Below are 19,454 nucleotides of genomic sequence, written 5' to 3'. Positions count from 1 at the left end.
GCAAGGTGGCAAAACGACAGTAAGAAGTCAACTTTCGAGAAGAAGTCAACAACACCCCTGTGGTTCTGTTACAGAAACTGCCTGAAAATCCAAGTAAAAGATTTCCAGAAAAAGACAGTACTTTGCAGTGTTTGCCACATGGTAAAAAAAAGTGCAACAAAACTGAGCTCTCCCTTTTAGTACAAGGGTTTAATTTCCGACATTATCACAAGATGGGGACAACCAACAACAAACAACCAGTGTTCGCCTCCTCATCTCCTCCTCCATGATGGAGGTTCTGTCCCTAAGCACTGGGGGCTTGGAACTTGAGGCTTCTGTTGGGCTTCCCTCTTACCAAGCTGAGGCATAAATGCAAATTCTCTGCACACTGTGTACCAGGGGCGTAGCACCTCAGGAACAACCTCTTTCATGGGCCCCCCAAGAATATTTTCCACGGAACATTTTCCATAGGAGGGCCCCCGGTGGGCAACCCCAGGGGGGCTGGGCCCTAAGAATGAGTCAGGGTTTTTGCCCCCTGTTTGACGCCTCTGCTGTGTACTATGGCCATTTGGCCAATTGGGGGCCGCCTGGCAAGTCTAGCCTGCGCGTTAATCCAGCCCTCTGCTACAATGGCCAAGGGGATTTCCCATTGGGACGTTCAACCCCTGTGTGTAATGACTGAAGCCAACAGTAACTGTACAGTAAAAGGATTAGACTGGCCATTGCCATTGTGTGCTATCTCTGGCACGAGTTGACTTTTTTTAACATCATAGGGACATACGTAGGGTCTACCTCGTGTTAAGGCATTTTATCTTCACGTGAGGCAAACCCAAGAGCGGGATGATCGCTATCACTGAGGTTTAGATTCACACAAAAAAAGGCACACATTCCAAATCTCATTGCCTTCCGAGCACAGAGAGGGGAGGAGGAGAGGGGGAAGGAATGTTAAAAAAAGACAACGAAAAGAAAAGGTTATTTCTTTAGGCCATGTGCTGGCACTACCCTGCTTGTCTGCACGTCATGTGATTCCTTCTCTCTCTCTCTCTCTCTCTCTCTCTCTCTCTCTCTCTCTCTCTCTCTCTCTCTCTCTCTCTCTCTCTCTCTCTCTCTCTCTCTCTCTCTCTCTCTCTCTCTCTCTCTCTCTCACCGACTCCACTCCCTTTATCTCCCTTTTCCCATCATGCTTACCTCAGGTCAAGTGAGGTAAAACATAAGGCCTTCACCAATTTGCTGCTCATGTTGTATGTAGCAAACCTGCTTGCCTATCAGTATGGTGCACTTCCCCTGATAGGTCAATTTGTGAGATCTGAAGAAAGATGAAGATTTTCTCTGTACTTCCCTGCTTTCCCTGAAACCCATGAACACACACATGCACACATACACGTGCACACACACACACACACAGACAGATGGACAGACAGACAGACGGACACACACACACGCACACAACCATGCTCTCTCTCTCTCTCTCTCTCTCTCTCTCTCTCTCTCTTACACACACACACACACACACACACACACACACACACACACACACACACACACACACACACACACACACACACACACACACACACACACACACACACACACACACACACTCATCCATGCTCTCTCTCCTTTTGTGACTGTCTCTCTCTCTCTCTCTCTCTCTCTCTCACACACACACACACACACACACACACACACACACTCGTGACTGCACGCTGCGCGACTGAGAGAGTTGTTTTGTGTACCCCCAAGCCTTTTCGTTGTGCCATGAGTACCCCCTAAGTCAAGTTCTACATCGCTCTCTCCATCCCAATGTAACTAAGCTCCATATATTTGTTAAAATTTCATTTTTTCCAAGTACCCCCTGCAGTGTGCTCGCGTACCTCTAGTGGTACATGTACCCCTAGTTGGGAAACAGTGCTTTAGGCTATCAAAAACAAGCAGGATGCCAAGGCACTAAAACCGCTCTAATATAAGTATATGAGTCTAATATACGTACAGTATATGTTTTAACTTGAATTGAAAGGGAAAAAAACTGCCAACATGTTTAGGCCACCTACAGGGTCTTCATCAGGGCAAGAAGTAAACCAAGGAGTGAACCCTTTAGTGAAAGTATAAGGCCAACTGGGAAACTCCAACTCCCATTGTCACTGTGACACAGCATTCCACAGCATACAGGTGTTCACCGCACACAATTACATTTATGTCTCACCCATGCAAGGGGTCAGCACCCGAAATGATGCAGTGTGGCAGGACGGTATCCTGCTCAGGGTACCTCAGTCATGGAGGAGGATGGGGGAGAGCACTGGTTAATTATTCCCCCCACCAACCTGGCAGGTCGGAAGTCGAACCGGCAACCTTTGGGATACAAGTCTGACCGCCTAACCGCTTACCCATGACTGCCCCTTTATAGTCCAGGCTATCCTCTGGCTGCTGCATCTGATGACATCGTGCCCACCTATAGCAACCGCAAGTCTTGTCTCAAAACATGTCAAACACAGAATCAACTTCTGTCTGTATAGCGTCACTGAGGACCATCCTTTGGATAACAGCATGTGTTCGGGCTGATGCAAAAGCGCAATGCAAGCCAGTTTGATATAACTATGTACTAAAAAAATGAAGCAACATAGCATTGTTGTCGATTTAAGTTGTGAAATATGAATTTAAACAGTGCATTAACCTCCCCATATTGCCAAATCCAACAGTCAATTTTGCCTCATTATTTCATCACTAAAAGTAAACTTTAACATTTTCTGACCATCGAAATGTTGAATTTAAAAATGCACACTGTGTGGTCGCTGGCATTTAACCCATTGTGTCCTGGAGAGACATATACGCTGCATTCAAGTTCTTGAGATCTGAGCTGTTTTGTTAAGAATGTGGGTAAGTTAGAGCTGAATGAACATAGTCGAAGGCAAAACGAGGGTCCTGGCTTTTAAATGCAACTCATTTCATGTTTGTATGTGCTTTGGAGGCTGAGATATTTAGGATGTAATAGGTAGAGAGCACCCTTTCCCAAAAAGCTTAGGACAAAATGGGTTAATCGCATCTGCAGGGGCAGTTAACAACAGCAAGGAACTCCTAAAGGAGGACTGTTTAACTATCTTCAAAATGTTGAATCAATGCTGAAAAATGTACACTGTGTGGTCGATGGCATATACCAGGGGTGCTCAACTAGAAACTGAAAAGATCCACTCGCCAAATTTCGTATGTTTCCAGGGTCCAAAAAAGTCGCTACGGACCGATGCAGAAAATAACCTCACTCGCTGGCCGCACTGGCCTCTTGCTCACTCACTGAGTTGTCATAGTGATGATACTTTTATTTGTCATAAGACTGGCTTCGCAGAAATACACCTATAGATCGCATGGCAGCGAAATCTCATGTGTAATTTATACATATTAAATACAGATGGATTTTGTCTTGGTCCGGATGACATTGCGTTTGGGTCCGCATCCGGACCTGGGTCCGCCAGTTGAGCACCCCTGGTATAGACTATGGATCTAGGCTACCACCACGCACAAGGTAGGAGATATTCATTTCAAACTACCAAGAATGGAAAAAAACATAAGCTAACATTGGCCATTTACAGTACTCACGTCTGCAGGGGAGTTGACCACGGCCAGGTTGTAGCCATACAGCATGGAACTGCCAAACGACGACAGGAAGGCCACCGCTAACAGGGACTTCGTCAGGTGCTGCAGAGATGAAGAATACAATACATTATTCTTTTATTACTGTTACATGACATTACACTTAGCTGACGCGTGTATCCAAAGCAACTTACACTTATTTAGGTTCAGGGTATTTGGTTACAGGCCCTGGAGCAATGTGGGGTTAGGTGCCTTGCTCAAGGGCACTTCAGTCATGGCTCTAAACACTGGGGCATGGCTGCCCCATATTATTGTATATTATTATATACAATATGTATATTAGTACAATATTATTACAGCTATTGTCAAAATTAATACATTATTACAGTTTACATTATTGCATTAAGGAGCTATACAGCCTTTCTAAAGAGAGATTAATAGGCCACAGCCAACAGGGTCAGGTGATGCAGAGCAGACATACGGTATAACATTTTTAGTCATTATTACAAATGACATCACATTATTCAATCAACCATAAAGCATTACGATAACAGATAACTGATAAATTAGGACATTATGTAAAGGTCTTTCTGCAGAGTCAACATGGACAACCCATTATTGGATAATAATTAGCAATTTTCATTATTGGCCTAACCAATTATTACATTGCAACAAGGACTTTGTCACATGTTGCAGAGGAAAGAGGAATGTTTCATTATTACAATCAAGGGCACTGACTGGAGGGGCAAAGGGGACAGTTGTCACGGGCCCGGGGAAAGAGGGGCCCCAGAACTGGGTCCTCATGACATTGTATGTATAAGACTGGGGTGGAGGGGGGCTTCAGACGACTTTGTCCAGGGCCCAGCCAAAGATATCAGCGGCCCTGATTACAAATACATTATCATGTAATTACAATTTACATTATTATGTAACTCAAGCAACTACAGTACAGTAGAGGCCTCTTCTTTTTCCCCATTCCATCACAGTAAATTCTGCAGTGCTCATTTAACACTTAGAGAGTTGATTTGGCATCATTTGGACTTAAATGAACTCTTTAAGTGTTGAATTAACACCACAACATTTACTATAATAAAAGGGGGTATCATATTTCAGAGTAAACTGATATGCTGTACATCCAGATGGAGTATTTACAACGCTGTGGAAAGGCAAATGACTTCAGTCCAATATCTGGAGTCAAACATGGAGTCAAATTCTGATGGTGGCCAGTGTAACTTCAAAGTTTTTTAAGAACGATGCGATAGTACTTTATTGTCAGTTTGCACTGTAATAAATTCCGCATCCCTGAGCAAGATTTGTTTAAGACAGGACATACACATAACATCACAAGACTATTGCACATGTGCCATGCTCCACATGCATAAGCACTAACTGACACAAACGATTACACTGATTGGAGAGTAAAAAAAATGAGCACTATGTCTGAGTGGGACTCAATGTCATCTGAAGGGGAGTTGATTTCAAGGCTTTCAGAGTTACTATACTAACACACTATACGCTGGTGTTTTTTACTTTGAACATACCACTGGGCTTCCATGATGGGACCTCCAAGGGGATTCTAGCTGGACCTTGGGGGAACAAGTATGGCACACTCAAGAAAACGTGGTACACTGTAAAACATTGCAGCCACTTAAACGTAAAAAAGTAAGTTGCCCTGCCTCAAGTTGGGTTAAGCCAAGAGTTCACCTAACTTACAAGCTTAAGGCAGCAGGGCAACTTGCTTTTTTACATTAAATTGGCTAGCAATGTTTTACAGTATACAAAACCAGTGGTTCCTACGGTATAAGAGAGATATCGATTGACGGACAACATTAGGACAACATTTCAGGGACTTTGGTCAGGTGCTGCAGAGTCAAAAAACCACAATACATTATTATTAAATCATTACAAATTCATGATTTACTTATTACAAAGTTATTATCGAATTATTGCATGACAACAGGGACTTCATCAAAGTGCTGTAGAGCTGACATAATGAGAAATTAGCAGGTAGTTCACCATAAAGTACACAGTAAAATTTGTTAATTTAACACTTAAAGAGTCGATTCAACCTCTTCTAGTGTGTATTTGGTCTCAGAGTACTCTTTAGGTGTTGAATTAATGCTGCATTTTTTACTGTGTAGTTCACCATCTTGAACTGCTTTACCTAATCGGGAAAATACAAGATTTTCCTGCATGATATAACTTATCCAAAACCAGCTATGGTTGTCATATTGTCACGTTTTTGCCATATGATGTTTTAGGAAGGGAAGAGCCTAAGAAAGACCTTGCACATTGGACCTGTAGGCAAATATAATCCACTTTGTGTGTGTATTATGAGTTTAGTTGATTTATAAGTACGATATTATCCCCGTTTTTATCCCATTTCTCCATATGCTAAATATTGTGTGTGTGTGTGTGGGTTTTTTTCTTGCACGCTCATTAGCAAAAAAATGTTTTCTATTCATACGTATGAGCTTAATGAGGCCTACTTCAACCAGCAAACTGAAGTGACCTTGTAAACATCGATTTCTCAGTATGTATAAGAATAAGTAGAGAAGTACAGTATGATTATGAGTAGAGAGATAAGTAAGTCCATGCATAAGTTCAGTTGGTAAGCTCCATGATGGCCTCCATGTAGGGAACAAACCAGCATTGCATAACATAAATGATGGCTTGTACATTTGTCATCATCATACACCTAATATGCACACGTGCATGAATGAATGCAGGTCTTATGACAGCTTTCAACAGGCCTGCGTCAAAGTCATCTGAAAGGCCCAACCCCAACTCAATTCATACAATATAATGGGAACCCAATTATGGGCCGCCCTCTCCCTGGGCCCGGGACAACTGGCCCCTTTGGCCGCCCTGTCAGCTTCCCTGACTGATCATGTGGATGGGGTTGAGTGACTGTAATTATCAAGACACGCTAGATACAGCATATGCCACATGCTATAACAAAATAGGCTAAGCTTATGAGAAAGAATGTAATATACAGCAAACCTTTACCACTACTTAACATTGCTGAATTAGCATTACTCCAGAGCTTATGGCATAATTCTTACATGTGCATATTATTTATTATATGTATTTCTGCTCCTTTATTAAAGCCACCTCCCAAAGACTGGGCAGTAACAATGTCGTTGTGTAGTACTGAGTCTACTATTACTGTGTTCCACTGTGGTTAGAGACATCGATAGGGGGGGACAAGGAGGTCAGTTCTCTCGAGCCCAGGGAGAGAGGGGGCCCAGAATTGGCTCGTCATTACATTGTATGTACAGGGCTTTCAAATGACTTTGTCCTCTGCCCGGCCAAAGCTGTGAGTGGCCTTGCCCAAGCTGATACAGTGCACATCATGAGGCTACCCACATCTCGCACTGAAAGAAGGGCACATAGATCCACTTTGCAACATTTATAAAGTAACTGATGCGCAAAAAAATGACCTGCACAAAGAAGACCAAGATGGTACCAAACAATAGAGTTGCCTACTTCGGGCGACCAATAGTCAAACAAGGTGAATACAGATCAGTTTTGAGCATATCCATCCTGAGGTATGCAGGCCTCACTGCAAACAGATAAAAAAAGACTGAAGTCTTGAGTCTGATATACGTACACAGTATATATGCAAAAGTAACATAAAACAACAAGAACATCTGGTACAAGTGGACACCTACATGTACACCGGGCCATCAGATGCTTTGAATAATAACACTGGTGAGTTTTTTAACATTTCTTTTTTGGGGCCTTTATGACAGGACAGTGGGAGAGGAGACAGGAAATGAGCAGGAGAGAGATATCGGGTATGGCTGGGAAATGACCCCGGCCGGACTCGAATCGGGGTTCCCTACCATGTGCATGCAAGCCCAAATGTGGGTGGCTTAGCATGCTGCACCATAGCACCCCCCTAGTTTTTAACATTTCTAAGGTATGCCAGTCTCATTGCAAATAGAGTAATAGATGTTCTAAAAATAACCGCATTAAGGAGAATAACTGACACAGAGCTGATTTCACCAATAAGCAGACCAGGCTGTTGCGTAGGGCCCCGCGACTTTTTTGTGGGGGGGAACCTACGATAACAGTCAGTCCCGTCATAGTAAATACCAGCAAAAGGAATTCAAAAGGGCCACAAGACTATATTTTGCCAAGGGCCCCAAAATGGGTAGAACTGCTGCTGCTGGCCCTGCCGTGGTCAACCGGTAGGGCACTTGTCTGCCATGCGGCCGACCCGTGTTCGATTCCCGGCCCGGGTCATTTGCAGACCCCTTCCCATCTCTCTGCCCGTTCGCTTCCTGTCCACCTCTCAAAATGTCCTGTCAAATAAAGTCGTGAAAGACCAAAAAAAAGAACTGCTGCTGCTGACACAAGACCATAGTCTTTCAAGTAATAGGTTTTTGAGCATTTCTGAGGTATGCCAATCTCATTGAGAACAGAGAGGAGACATTCCTCACGTGAAGCGTGGCCGATTCCAAAATAAAAGGGACGGCTGTTACTGCTGCAAATGGCTTTATTTCCAACTCACTTTTCTCACACGCCTTTGGAGTCTCAGAGGCCTAAGGTACAGTACAAAGACGCAGCAGGGTGAATGAGTTCAGAGACGTGTAACTTGGAGCCAACCAATGGGCTGAGGGATGTAATCACCATGAGCAGGATTTTGTGTCGGTTGGCAATGGCCTACCACAGATACTCTGGAAGTGAGAGCGGAGTTCGAAATGACCAGATAAAATCTGAAGAAAAATGGTAAAAGTGATAACATTTAGTACGTAAGAAAATACACTGAGTCATTGAGTCATTTCGTAACCCTACACCACCTCTCTTTCTCCATCATTTCCTTTCCAACTCTTCGATTACCCTCTTGTAGAGGTTAAAAAAGCCCCAACTGTATATACGTATAAAAAGAAAATACAATGACTAAGGTTAGATCACTATCCCTTTTTCTAGCACATGCTGGGCTATTATATCTGCAGTAGTGAAATCAGAGACTGAGGGAAACACAGTGACCTTGGCGTAAGGTCATGGAAGCATGGATGACTCCTCCAAGGTCATGCCAATATCTTCAACATCAGTCGCAAAAGCAAATGACAGAAGATTGCAGAGCTAACAGCCAAGAAACAATAAACAAAGAGTCTATGTACGGTACAGTGCAAGCAAACGTAATTTGCCTTTAGTACATAATACAATATTCACAATCACTCCCCTGGATAGAGTACTGACAGGCCCTAGACACATTATGATGATAATTTCCCCTTGGGGATCAATAAAGTTACTCTACTCTACTCCACTCTACTCTGTTCTACTCTACTCTACTCTACTCTACTCTACTCTACTCTACTCTACTCTACTCTACTCTACAGTTAAGCGTTAGCAAAGTTTTCTTTCGAGGATGGGAAGAAACTGTAATACTGTGCAAGTACTGTGCTCTTTTTTTTCAGTAGCGCTGGTGTGACTGCCCTGCACTTCATGAGCTGCACTTCTCTTGGTCTACAATCAAGGGGAACATGAGCCTATTTCTGAAGCCGTAATCTGCAATAGTAATGGATTCCGACAGTACACTAATTTACTTTAAAATACCAATGTTAAAAGAGCTTGTATTCAACAAGCTTCAGCATGCAGAATCTCGAAGAATAGCTAGTAGCCTACTTCTGAAGAGAAGAGACTGTTGCAGTGTTTCACAGATGGAACAGTGCACATTATGAGACTACAAAATGTGTGCATTCTTAAACCCTGTCAAAGATCACTACCATTAAAGGTACACTGTGCGGGAAATGGTCAAAAAAGGTACTGCAACTATGCTGTTCATTGAAACTGGACTGCCTATTGCCAAATTTGATCTTTTCATGAAAGTTTACTAAGTAATAAACTAATATGTTTTAGTATGGCCCAAGTAGCCAACAGTCATTTTTTGCAGCTAAAAATGTCTATTTCTGGACATTCAAAATGGCAGACCATGGAAAAGATCACCCTTTTCATGTATGAAAACTGCAATTTTCCCAGTCATAATGAATACTTAGAATTTGATGGTGGTGGTAAGTATTCATGAAAAGGGTAACATTAATGAATGGGTAGCATGCATTCTGGAAATAAACAACTAAAAATCTTAAACAGTGTACCTTTAAAGTTGATGGACTTTTTACCTTTGACAGTCTGGAAAGTTTGGAAACCATGGCTGAAATGCTCACATGATGGAACGGTGTGCATTATGGGACTACAATGACTCTCTGTCAGGGGTGTCAAACTCAAATTCACAGTGGGCCACGATCAAAATCTGGGACAAAGTCGTGGGCTTAACTCAACATTGTTTTTCAAGAAATGACGAAATGATGTATGCAGGCACGGAATACTGAAAGGCAAGTTTCACAAGCGCTCACTCCCATCGTATATATGGTAGATGAAATGTGCCTGCCTTGTGCGTATTCTGTTGTATACCTGTATGAGTGTGAGATGTATGGCTAGTCACGTCTGGACTATAGGGCTCGCTCCTATGTATGTAGCCTAGGCCTAGGCCAATTGTACATTTGGAATGATCTCACGGGGCCAAATAAAATGAGTCCAGTCCACGGACCAGATTTAGGCCCCTAAAGCCAGAATTTTACATCTCTGCTCTAAGTATTAAATGAACACTGTAATTTTTTTTACGGTGTACAACTTCCCTACAGTAAACAAAGGAATGGATGCATAGGTGCACAGGCCAACGAGAGCCAAACTGAGTGTAAACACACACACACACACACACACACACACACACACACACACACACACACACACACACACACACACACACACACACACACACACACACACACACACACACACACACACACACAGACACACTAGGGATGCAAATTATCGATTAATTCATTAATCATTAGTTGATATCCTTATCGATCGACTTACGATTAATTGATAAGCTGCGTTTTCCCGACGAAATCTCAATGTTTCTTGGAAAAAAACCTACTAAATCTAAAAATTTGAATTAAAAAATTAATAAAATACCACATTCATTCTATTTCAATTCTTAAATCCAACGGTGATTTAAAGATATCCTATGCAACTTTGACATAAACACACCGATATAAACAACTTTATAGCGGCCTCTAGTGGTTCTGCCGAAAATGTGCATTGAATTAGACAGACATTGTTTTTTTGAGATTATGTGCGAATTAAATTTCTTCGTCTTCTGTAATCTGCCAGATTCCCTTCCTTGCATTCAGTTCTCTCCACTTCTAAGGGGCTTTATCATATGTGCGATTCTCCCCCTTGCTTATCAGTTCACTGCTTCGTAATTCACTTCACACAACTGCAATCATGTTTGCACTTCCCTCAGATGGATATTATTTGATCCACTTGTTCCCGGCAGATATCCCCGTCTTTATTTCACATTTCCAGTAACTATATAGGCCTAGTTTAAAGAAACTCCCGCACACTGACCATTTCGCTGTTCTTTCTTTAAAAACGACGTTTCTGTACTAGACCTTCATCAGAGATTGCCTGATGAAGGTCTAGTACCGAAACGTCTTTTATTAAAGAAAGAACAGCGAAATGGTCAGTGTGCGGGAGTTTCTTTAAACTATTGCTGAGTGACCCATGGTGCCATCTCCGACGCACCTGCCAGCTGAGGTGTGCGAAAAAAGCTTAACCCTTGTGTTGTGTTCGTAAGCTGCATACACCTGTGGTGTTCGGGTCATTTTTGACCCGTGATAACAAAACTCAGCTATAAAATACCTAAAACCACTGGTTATCATCAAATATTGTTTTTCATCTCATGGCTAACTTGGTATGTATTCATATCCATGGAAATATTACTGATGTATTCATCTTTTTGACTTTAAATATCTTTTATCTTACATTATGCAAATCGTTGTTGATGACCAAAACTATCAAAATCTGCATAAATTCACTATTAATACCTCCCAAAGTGATACAATTAGTGATTATGTTGTCCATGTATTACAGCTGATATGAGAGTACAACAACCCCCAAATTTATTTTATTAGTTTTTCTCTAATATTAAAAAATATCATCAAGAGTGGCATTTGTGGTGTTCGGGTCCAAACCAACCCAAAGAGATTTATAGCAGGATAAAGACCAAATGTCAACTAAATTAGCTTTTCAGTGCATAAAATTAATGTTTAAATATGTTGACTTGGTGTTTTTCAATATTTATATGATTTTAGTGTGGTAAATATACAAAATAACAATTCTGTCAGTCACAGCTATTCCGCCAATCTAATGCAAAGGTATTGGAAATGAACACCTTAATGAACATGAAAAAAGTCACACTATTCATCTGAATCCCCTATGCCATGAACATGGACCATTATGTCATTGCCACATCAACTTTATGGATAAGTATAAGACCAGTTCTACATGTTTGGTGCCATTATGAATTTTTGATACATTTTTTGGAAAAAATGATGTGCAAAAATGTATTTTGCAAACAAATATGTAAAAAATCTCATTATATAATGCAGAAATGGATTCCCTGACCATGAAAACATATGAGTAGACACCAGAAATACATCTGTACTCCTTTCACAACAGGAGATATGACATATTGTAGTGTATGGGACTGTCCGGCGGCCATATTGGATTTGTAATATCAAAAAGCTGGCAAAAAAAAGTTCAGGCAAGAAATATATTTTCCTCACCATAAATCACCAAACTGAGGACAAAGGGCAACCAACAGCTTTTCAGAAGTGCATACAACAACCAAAAATCTATACCGGGTCAATTTTGACCCCCGAACACCACAGATGTAACTTTTTTTTTTTTGGACCTTTAAAATTTACTAAAATGATAAAACGTATTTTTTTTGTGTTGAAATGATTGTGACTGAGGATTAGATGAAGCCTTATTCCAAGAAAATAAAGGAAAGTGTGTTTTTTTCACACTAAAACTTGAAAACGGGTCAAAAATGACCCGAACACAACATAAGGGTTAAGTTTAACGCAGTATATAGTACATTAGAAGAACGAGCAGTGGTGTAGTCTACGTAGAACGCGGGTATATGGAGTATACCCACTTCTAAATTTCAGGGATTTCAGTATACCCACTTAAAATTGATTGATCCATTGTTTTGAATAGCACAAATATATACAGTATACCCACTTAAAAAAATGCTCAAATATACAGTATACCCACCACAAAAAAGTAGACTACACCACTGACTGAGAACGAGGAAACAAAAGGCTATTTTGTTGTCATAATAAAGATTTCAAAGTCGAGGTGACAAGACGCGTTTTTATCTTGTGTGGTGTTGAAAGTGAAAGTGGACATCCGCCGGCTAGAGATCACGTTTTGTCTCCTCTTGATCGGCAACAACATATATTTTTTGCCTCACTCGACTGATTGTGTCCTTTGACATCAAGTAAAATGTGCGACGTCAGATTTCAACTCATATACATTTGTGTAGCTTTGTAAACTAAACGAGGTGGCGTGGGTTTTGAGAATGCTAATGCATAAATCCCAGTGTAGTGAATGAATGATAAATTCCCCATCTTTTGGCGTTCAGCTCTCTCCGGTTTGAAGCCCTTTTCCAATGTTCACACAAGCGCTTTATTTGCCTGTCCAAACCTTTCATCTCAATTATCTCGTGATTTATTTGCAGTCCCATTTGTTGTTTTCATTGCATGCCAGCGTGATATTTTACAATCAGCTAGCCAGTAGCCAACTTTCAGCATGCTGCTGCTGCTTAGTTAGCAAACGAAGGGGAATAGGTCTCGCTCCGCTCATACAGCATAGAAATCTAGACGCCCTAGCGGCCGCAAATTCCACAACAACAAAAGGCGCGGCGCCGCCAGGCAAAACTGCAAGTGCTGTTTCGGAGCAGGAGCACTAGGCAGTGATGGAAATATTGCCATTTTCGCCATAACGGGTCAGTCAAGCAAAACCTTGAGTACCAAGCCATTTCATGACTATGAAAAAGTTGCATAGTGTTTCTTTAAATATTCCCACTATTCACACCCCTCTTCACACACTCTCTTCACATGCCCATTTCACCTGGGTCTCTTGTCAGTTGAATTGTCGATTAATTGCGATTAATATTTTTAATCGATTAATGCATTGATCGATTAAAGTCGATTAATCGATTAATCGTTTGCATCCCTAACACACACACACACACACACACACACACACACACACACACACACACACACACACACACACACACACACACACACACACACACACACACACACACACACAAACACAGAGAGAGAGAGAACAGCAGTGGTACCCTATTTAATAAGACGCACTATGGAGCATAATCTACATGCAGGCAGTCTCATGCTCTTTGCTGTTAGCAATAACCTGCCTTGGTGTTCACATGACTCCATTAAGGCAGTGCAATGAACATGTGCCAAGGGTGGGGAGAGGGGAGGTGTGTGTGTGTGGGGGAGTGAGTATTCATCCAGCCGGTCCAAAGTGGGTAAAGTTAAATCCTTTTTTTTTTTTACAAGAATGCATTCTTCTGTTCAAACCCAATAAACTTTGCCCGCACTTCCACACCGGTTGAGGTGCTGCTTTCAGTTTTGCCTCAAACACTACAGGAATTGTCGGCCATTTTATAGCAATTACAGAGGAATTTGATTTCTTTCTTTTTTTCTTCTTCTAAACGTGACAGGCATATAAACTAAGACATCTCTACAAGTCCACACGCTTGGCTGGAGAGAGTGATGAATAGGATAATGTGGATTACCACCTGAAACACAGAAACGGCAGCCATATCCAAATTGCTAAAATGTGCGACCGCTTCTGTAGTGACGGCTCCATGACTTTCAACATGGGTGCTAGGACACAAAATGAGACATGAAATCAAAGCTACTAAGTAGATGGACAATGAATTTTCGCTAGTCAAGGTGGTGGTGTGATAGCCGCTATCAGAGACATGACACTGACAACTATTGTTGGAAAGGCAATGTTGTGCAGTTTCATATGAAATATGATATGCAAATCCCTAAGCAACTTAAGAAATGAATATGAGCAACACAACATCTTTACCTTAACAGGGGATCTAGTGAAGTAGATGGGTGCTATAGGAGAGACGCTGGTAATTCACTTCAATTCAATTCGATTCCAATGTATTATAGTGTGGTATCACTATATGGTCTCAGAAGAACACTTCACAAATGCATGATTAATATTACATAAAATATTGAATAAAATATAAGATGATAGTAATCAAAAATTACATGAGTAGAAAATAAAGTATCAGGGGCAAAAATCAAAAGTAGGCTAGGCCTATTATGTCGTTGTCCTTGTAACAGAGAATTAACTAACTAACTAACTAACTAACTAACTAACTAACTAACTAACCTTTAGCTGCCATTCACCCAACCATAAAGCCATTCTTGGCCTTCCACTGACACTGCTGGATAACAGTTTCAGGGCAATACACATTGCAGTGTGGAAAAACTGTTAAGCTGTGCAGTATGTCACCTCTCTCATCTCTCACTCACTCACTCACTCACTCACTCACTCACACACACACACACACACACACACACACACACACACACACACACACACACACACACACACACACACACACACACACACACACACACACACACACACACACACACACAGGTCTAAAGGCTTAACCGTGCGAGGGGCCAGGGTGTAAGGATTGTAATGGTACGAGTGTAAGGATTTCCCTCCAATTCCAATTCCTATATGTGCTACAGAGACAGTAGGCCTATGTACACTGCATGCTATGTAAACTGCTTGGAGAGGGTGACTTTCAACACTCATAAGTGAAAGAGGATAAATGTCATAACTTGGTCTTTATGAGTTTAACCCACTTCAGCCCTGCTTATATAAGCATGAGTACTAGTAGGTTAGTAAGATTGGGCAAAACGCACACAATCGCGCACGGATGTGTGCGCGCGCGAGCATGCACACACACACACACACACACACACACACACACACACACACACACACACACACACACACACACACACACACACACACACACACACACACACACACACACACAGCTGATTTTCTATGGCAATGCATTTCTGCTTGTGAGTGGATTTTCCGCCCATCTCTAGGTTGATTCGGCAAGAGAACAATCTGAACACGAGATTTGAATTGCTTAAAACAATTGTCAAACATGATTACATGTAGCCCATCTTTGAGTAGGCTACGTCTACACAACATGCCATCAACATAGGCTACAAAAACACAGCGTAAAAATGCATCTAGCGTTTTCCAAAATCTATTCTATAATTGTCGTTTTGTTCTTAAACCCAAAACAAAAAGACGTACGGGCACAACACATGGATATTGTTTCAAAACGTCCTGCCGTCGTTAGATCTGCATTTTACAGCAAACTAGCGTTTCTAGAAGAGCAAGCGTAAACTTTGCAACATGGCTCCTTCAAAAACAATACAACACAAAAATACAGTAGCCTACGGCACGTCTTGGCACGGATACATCAAAGGCGCGCAACAGTGCGCCCTGCCAACTCGGACAAATGTGAGGAGATGTATGATCAATAAATCTAAACATAACTCAAGGTGATTCCATGTCTTAAAAAAAGAAAACGCACAAGGAAGAGACATACCCCAGTTAATTTCCCCCGAGAATCAATTAAAACCTCCTTCGCCATCTATGGATATGTAGACAACTCCACGTGACGCAACGAAGCCCGCGGAGGTGAGGCTGGAAACACTGACAAAAACTCTGCATGCCTGGCTTGGTGGTCCATGTTGCATTGGTGGAGGAGGGCGTGTTTTGTTGTGACTGAGTGATTGTAAGCTAACGCATATGATTAAACCTGCTGGCATTCCTACCAATAGCAGCAAGTTCCAAGAGCAATAAAGCTCCAACTTTACTACTGCTACCTACCACCGACCAATAACTCCTACTCTGAATTATTTATCACATTTTTTTCAACGAAATGTTTGTATTTTCTTCATACACAAGTGCCTAAACATGTGAAAACAACACACACACACACACACACACACACACACACACACACACACACACACACACACACACACACACACACACACACACACACACACACACACACACACACACACACACACACACACACACACACACACACAGGTGGAGTCTCATTATAAAGTTGTTTTAAAGTGGAAAGCACATTTATCCTTTGCACAGTAGGCTATATGGGCCATGGTCGAAATTTGCTGCTTCCAGATCAAAGAAACAAAGAAACTAAATTCTTTAATATGAATCCTTTCTCAGATATACCAATTACATTTTTACTTGCTCCCCCAGTGCATGTTGAGCCATTCAGAGATTGCAATGGCCCTATCGTTCTGTTGGTTTGTCTGTCTTTGTGTCCGCCCGCAGTGTTTCAAATCACCTGTGGGTGGTGCCAAAACACACAACATCAAGTGTAGAGCCAGGTTGCTATCTCTGTTTGTACTAGTTTATTATACTACATACCCATACATACCCGTGAGCAATAAGGAGGTGCCCATACATACACATGAGCAATACTTACTGTCCAGCACTGGCCTCCACAGACATTTTGTGTCCCAGTGTGAAATGTTTAGCAGATATTTGCATGTCATTAGACTTCAGCATTATGTAACGTGATCTGGCAGTAGTCTGAGGAGGGATGATGAGACTGAGAGATACGGGTGAGATTGGTGCAGCCCTGTCACTACCACAAAGGAAAACTAGGCAATTGCCAAGGGCCCCCAGCTTAAAGGCCACGTTGTCAGCAGCATTTCCCTGAATTCTGTGACTGAAATGTGCAATGGCACTCTTATCCAAATCCGCTGGAGAGGGTTGCTTCCCAAAAGTTTAAATTGGGGGGTAAGGACCCCCCAAGGCATAAGGGGTTGAGGGCGAGGACCTACTGCCCTTGACACTGCAACGCTAATTATGAGGGGCGTCTTCCAGCCAAAAGTGCCCAGGCCCTATTTCTCCCCCGGTCTCCCCCCTATTTCTCCCCCAGCCCTGCCTGCATGTTCTCACATGACATGCTTGTGCGTCTGACCTGACCTGTGCCACCAGCATTATAACCCACCCCTGAGAATCATGTGATTTGGGTTTGCTGGGGTCCACTGTGCTAAGGCACTCATGCCATATTACACGGGCAGATTGCCCATAGGGACCCGGGTTCGAGTCTGACCTGGGTCATATCCCAATCCTGGGGTGAATTTCTCGAAACCAAAGTTGCTTACTACATTAGCTACTTCGTTGCTTTCAATGCATTTTCCCATTGGCAACTACCGAAGTTGTTAACAGGCTAACAACTTCCCTTTTGAGAAAAGCACCCCTGCCCTGTCTCTCTCCTCTCCACTTGTTTCCTGTCTCCATTCTCTACTGCCCTGTCCTGTTTCAAAAAAGGGAACCCTTCAATTTGCGCCATATTGACAGTTTTACCAATATACCCTCATATAAAATTCGATTTAATAAAAAAATACATTTTGCCAGGATAATGCATTTAAGTATATTGTGAGTTTTTTTGTTTTCAAATGTTATCCTACGAAGACAAATCATAGGAACACAAAAAAGTGTCTCCATGTCTTTGATCCACGCTCTTCCTATGACGGGAAAAAAATGCCCACTTACCAGTTTTCGGCTTCAGTAACATAATGCAGGGCAAATTGCACGTTTTTGTCCAAATGCACAAAGCGTATAGCTGGTCTTATCAACTGTATTTCCATCTACGGTATAAACAAGACCATAGTGTCTTGAGGAGCCAGCTGGCTTACCTATAAATAAGTAGGCTTACCGTGCCTGTCTCTGATTCATCCAAAAGTTCCTCTGACATGTCTTCTAATCCGGCCAATCAAAGAGAGAAAAGAAAAAGGTTTTTTTCACAGATTTGATAACTTGGTTTACACTGCAATTTCGCCAGACCGCCCTTGCAGAGTTTTGTTATTGCAATAGCCAGGATACACCTTGACTTTGTCACTGGAAGAGGTCTGTCTGAGCTGTCTTCTTTTAGATGGTACATGCCAAGCCAGCCAAACCACCAAACACCCAACCAGTATCATGGGTTTTATTGTTCAAACATAACCATCTTGGCAAACCATGCTATGTAAACATTGTGCTGCCAAACATGACATTTATTGTTTGCCCATGCCATGGCATGCAATACCCACTGAAGGCACTTAATACATATATCACAGGCCACACCATGATAGGAAAACAGTGGCCACTTAGTTGTCGGGTCCATACAGCAACCTCATGTTTGCACGAAGTGGGCCCAAATGCACAAAGATTACCATAGCTTTAGTCTTACCGACTGTCTTTCCATTTTCTATAATCAAGACCTACGTTTCTTGAGGAGCCAGTCTGTAAACATGAAGGCTTACCATAGTGTCTGTCTCTGATTTATCCAAAGGGTCCCCACGCTGACATGTCTTCGAATCCACCCAATCAAAGAGAAACAAAAAACTTTTCTCAGAACCACTTTTCAATGCCAGTTGCAGTGTTTTGCCTCTCTTTTTCCTCTTCCTGATCTTGTGTTTGTCTCTGTCACGGTGTGCTGGGAATCACAGAGGAAACAGGAAACATCTCTTCCCAGGCATATTAAGCCGGAGGAAATCGGATAGTATAGGGATCTTCAATACACGGTTGATGTGTGGTCTGCTCAGCTCTGCTCTTCTCCGCTCAGCTGACGACTCCGCTCTTCCCTGTCCTGGCCTCTTAGTCCTTCCTTGCACACTCCATGTCAACACCATGTGGTATTTTTTTTTTTAACCCTTTGAGTAAAGAGCACCATCACGTTACACTTTTGCCGAAATTTGGAGTTCTCATTGTGATGTCACGCGCACGTTGTGGGGGATTTGTAACACAGGGTTCTGTGGGAGCTGTAGAATGTATAGAAAGAAAAATTCTAGAATTTGGAGGAAAACAAAACAGTCCTCGAGGCAGCTTGCCGGCTGTTG

General features: G+C 42.1%; 1 protein-coding gene across 1 annotated transcript in view; it reads right to left on the bottom strand.

The window, feature by feature from the left end:
- LOC134457033 (solute carrier family 2, facilitated glucose transporter member 9-like) overlaps positions 1-18,331 on the bottom strand; it is a 49,308-nt gene extending 30,977 nt beyond the window's left edge. Inside the window, exons 1-3 of the mRNA XM_063208770.1 lie at positions 18,293-18,331; positions 5,103-5,147; positions 3,568-3,666 (exon numbers count right to left, since the gene is read on the bottom strand). Coding sequence (XP_063064840.1) covers positions 3,568-3,666; positions 5,103-5,147; positions 18,293-18,331 — 183 coding nt within the window. The remainder of the gene's footprint in view (positions 1-3,567; positions 3,667-5,102; positions 5,148-18,292) is intronic.
- Between the last annotated feature and the right edge of the window lie 1,123 nt (positions 18,332-19,454).

This window comes from Engraulis encrasicolus, chromosome 1 (assembly GCF_034702125.1).
Source record: "Engraulis encrasicolus isolate BLACKSEA-1 chromosome 1, IST_EnEncr_1.0, whole genome shotgun sequence".
Lineage (NCBI taxonomy): Eukaryota > Metazoa > Chordata > Actinopteri > Clupeiformes > Engraulidae > Engraulis > Engraulis encrasicolus.
The sequence above is the reverse complement of the archived record's forward strand: the minus strand, read 5'-3'. Positions and strand labels throughout refer to the sequence as shown.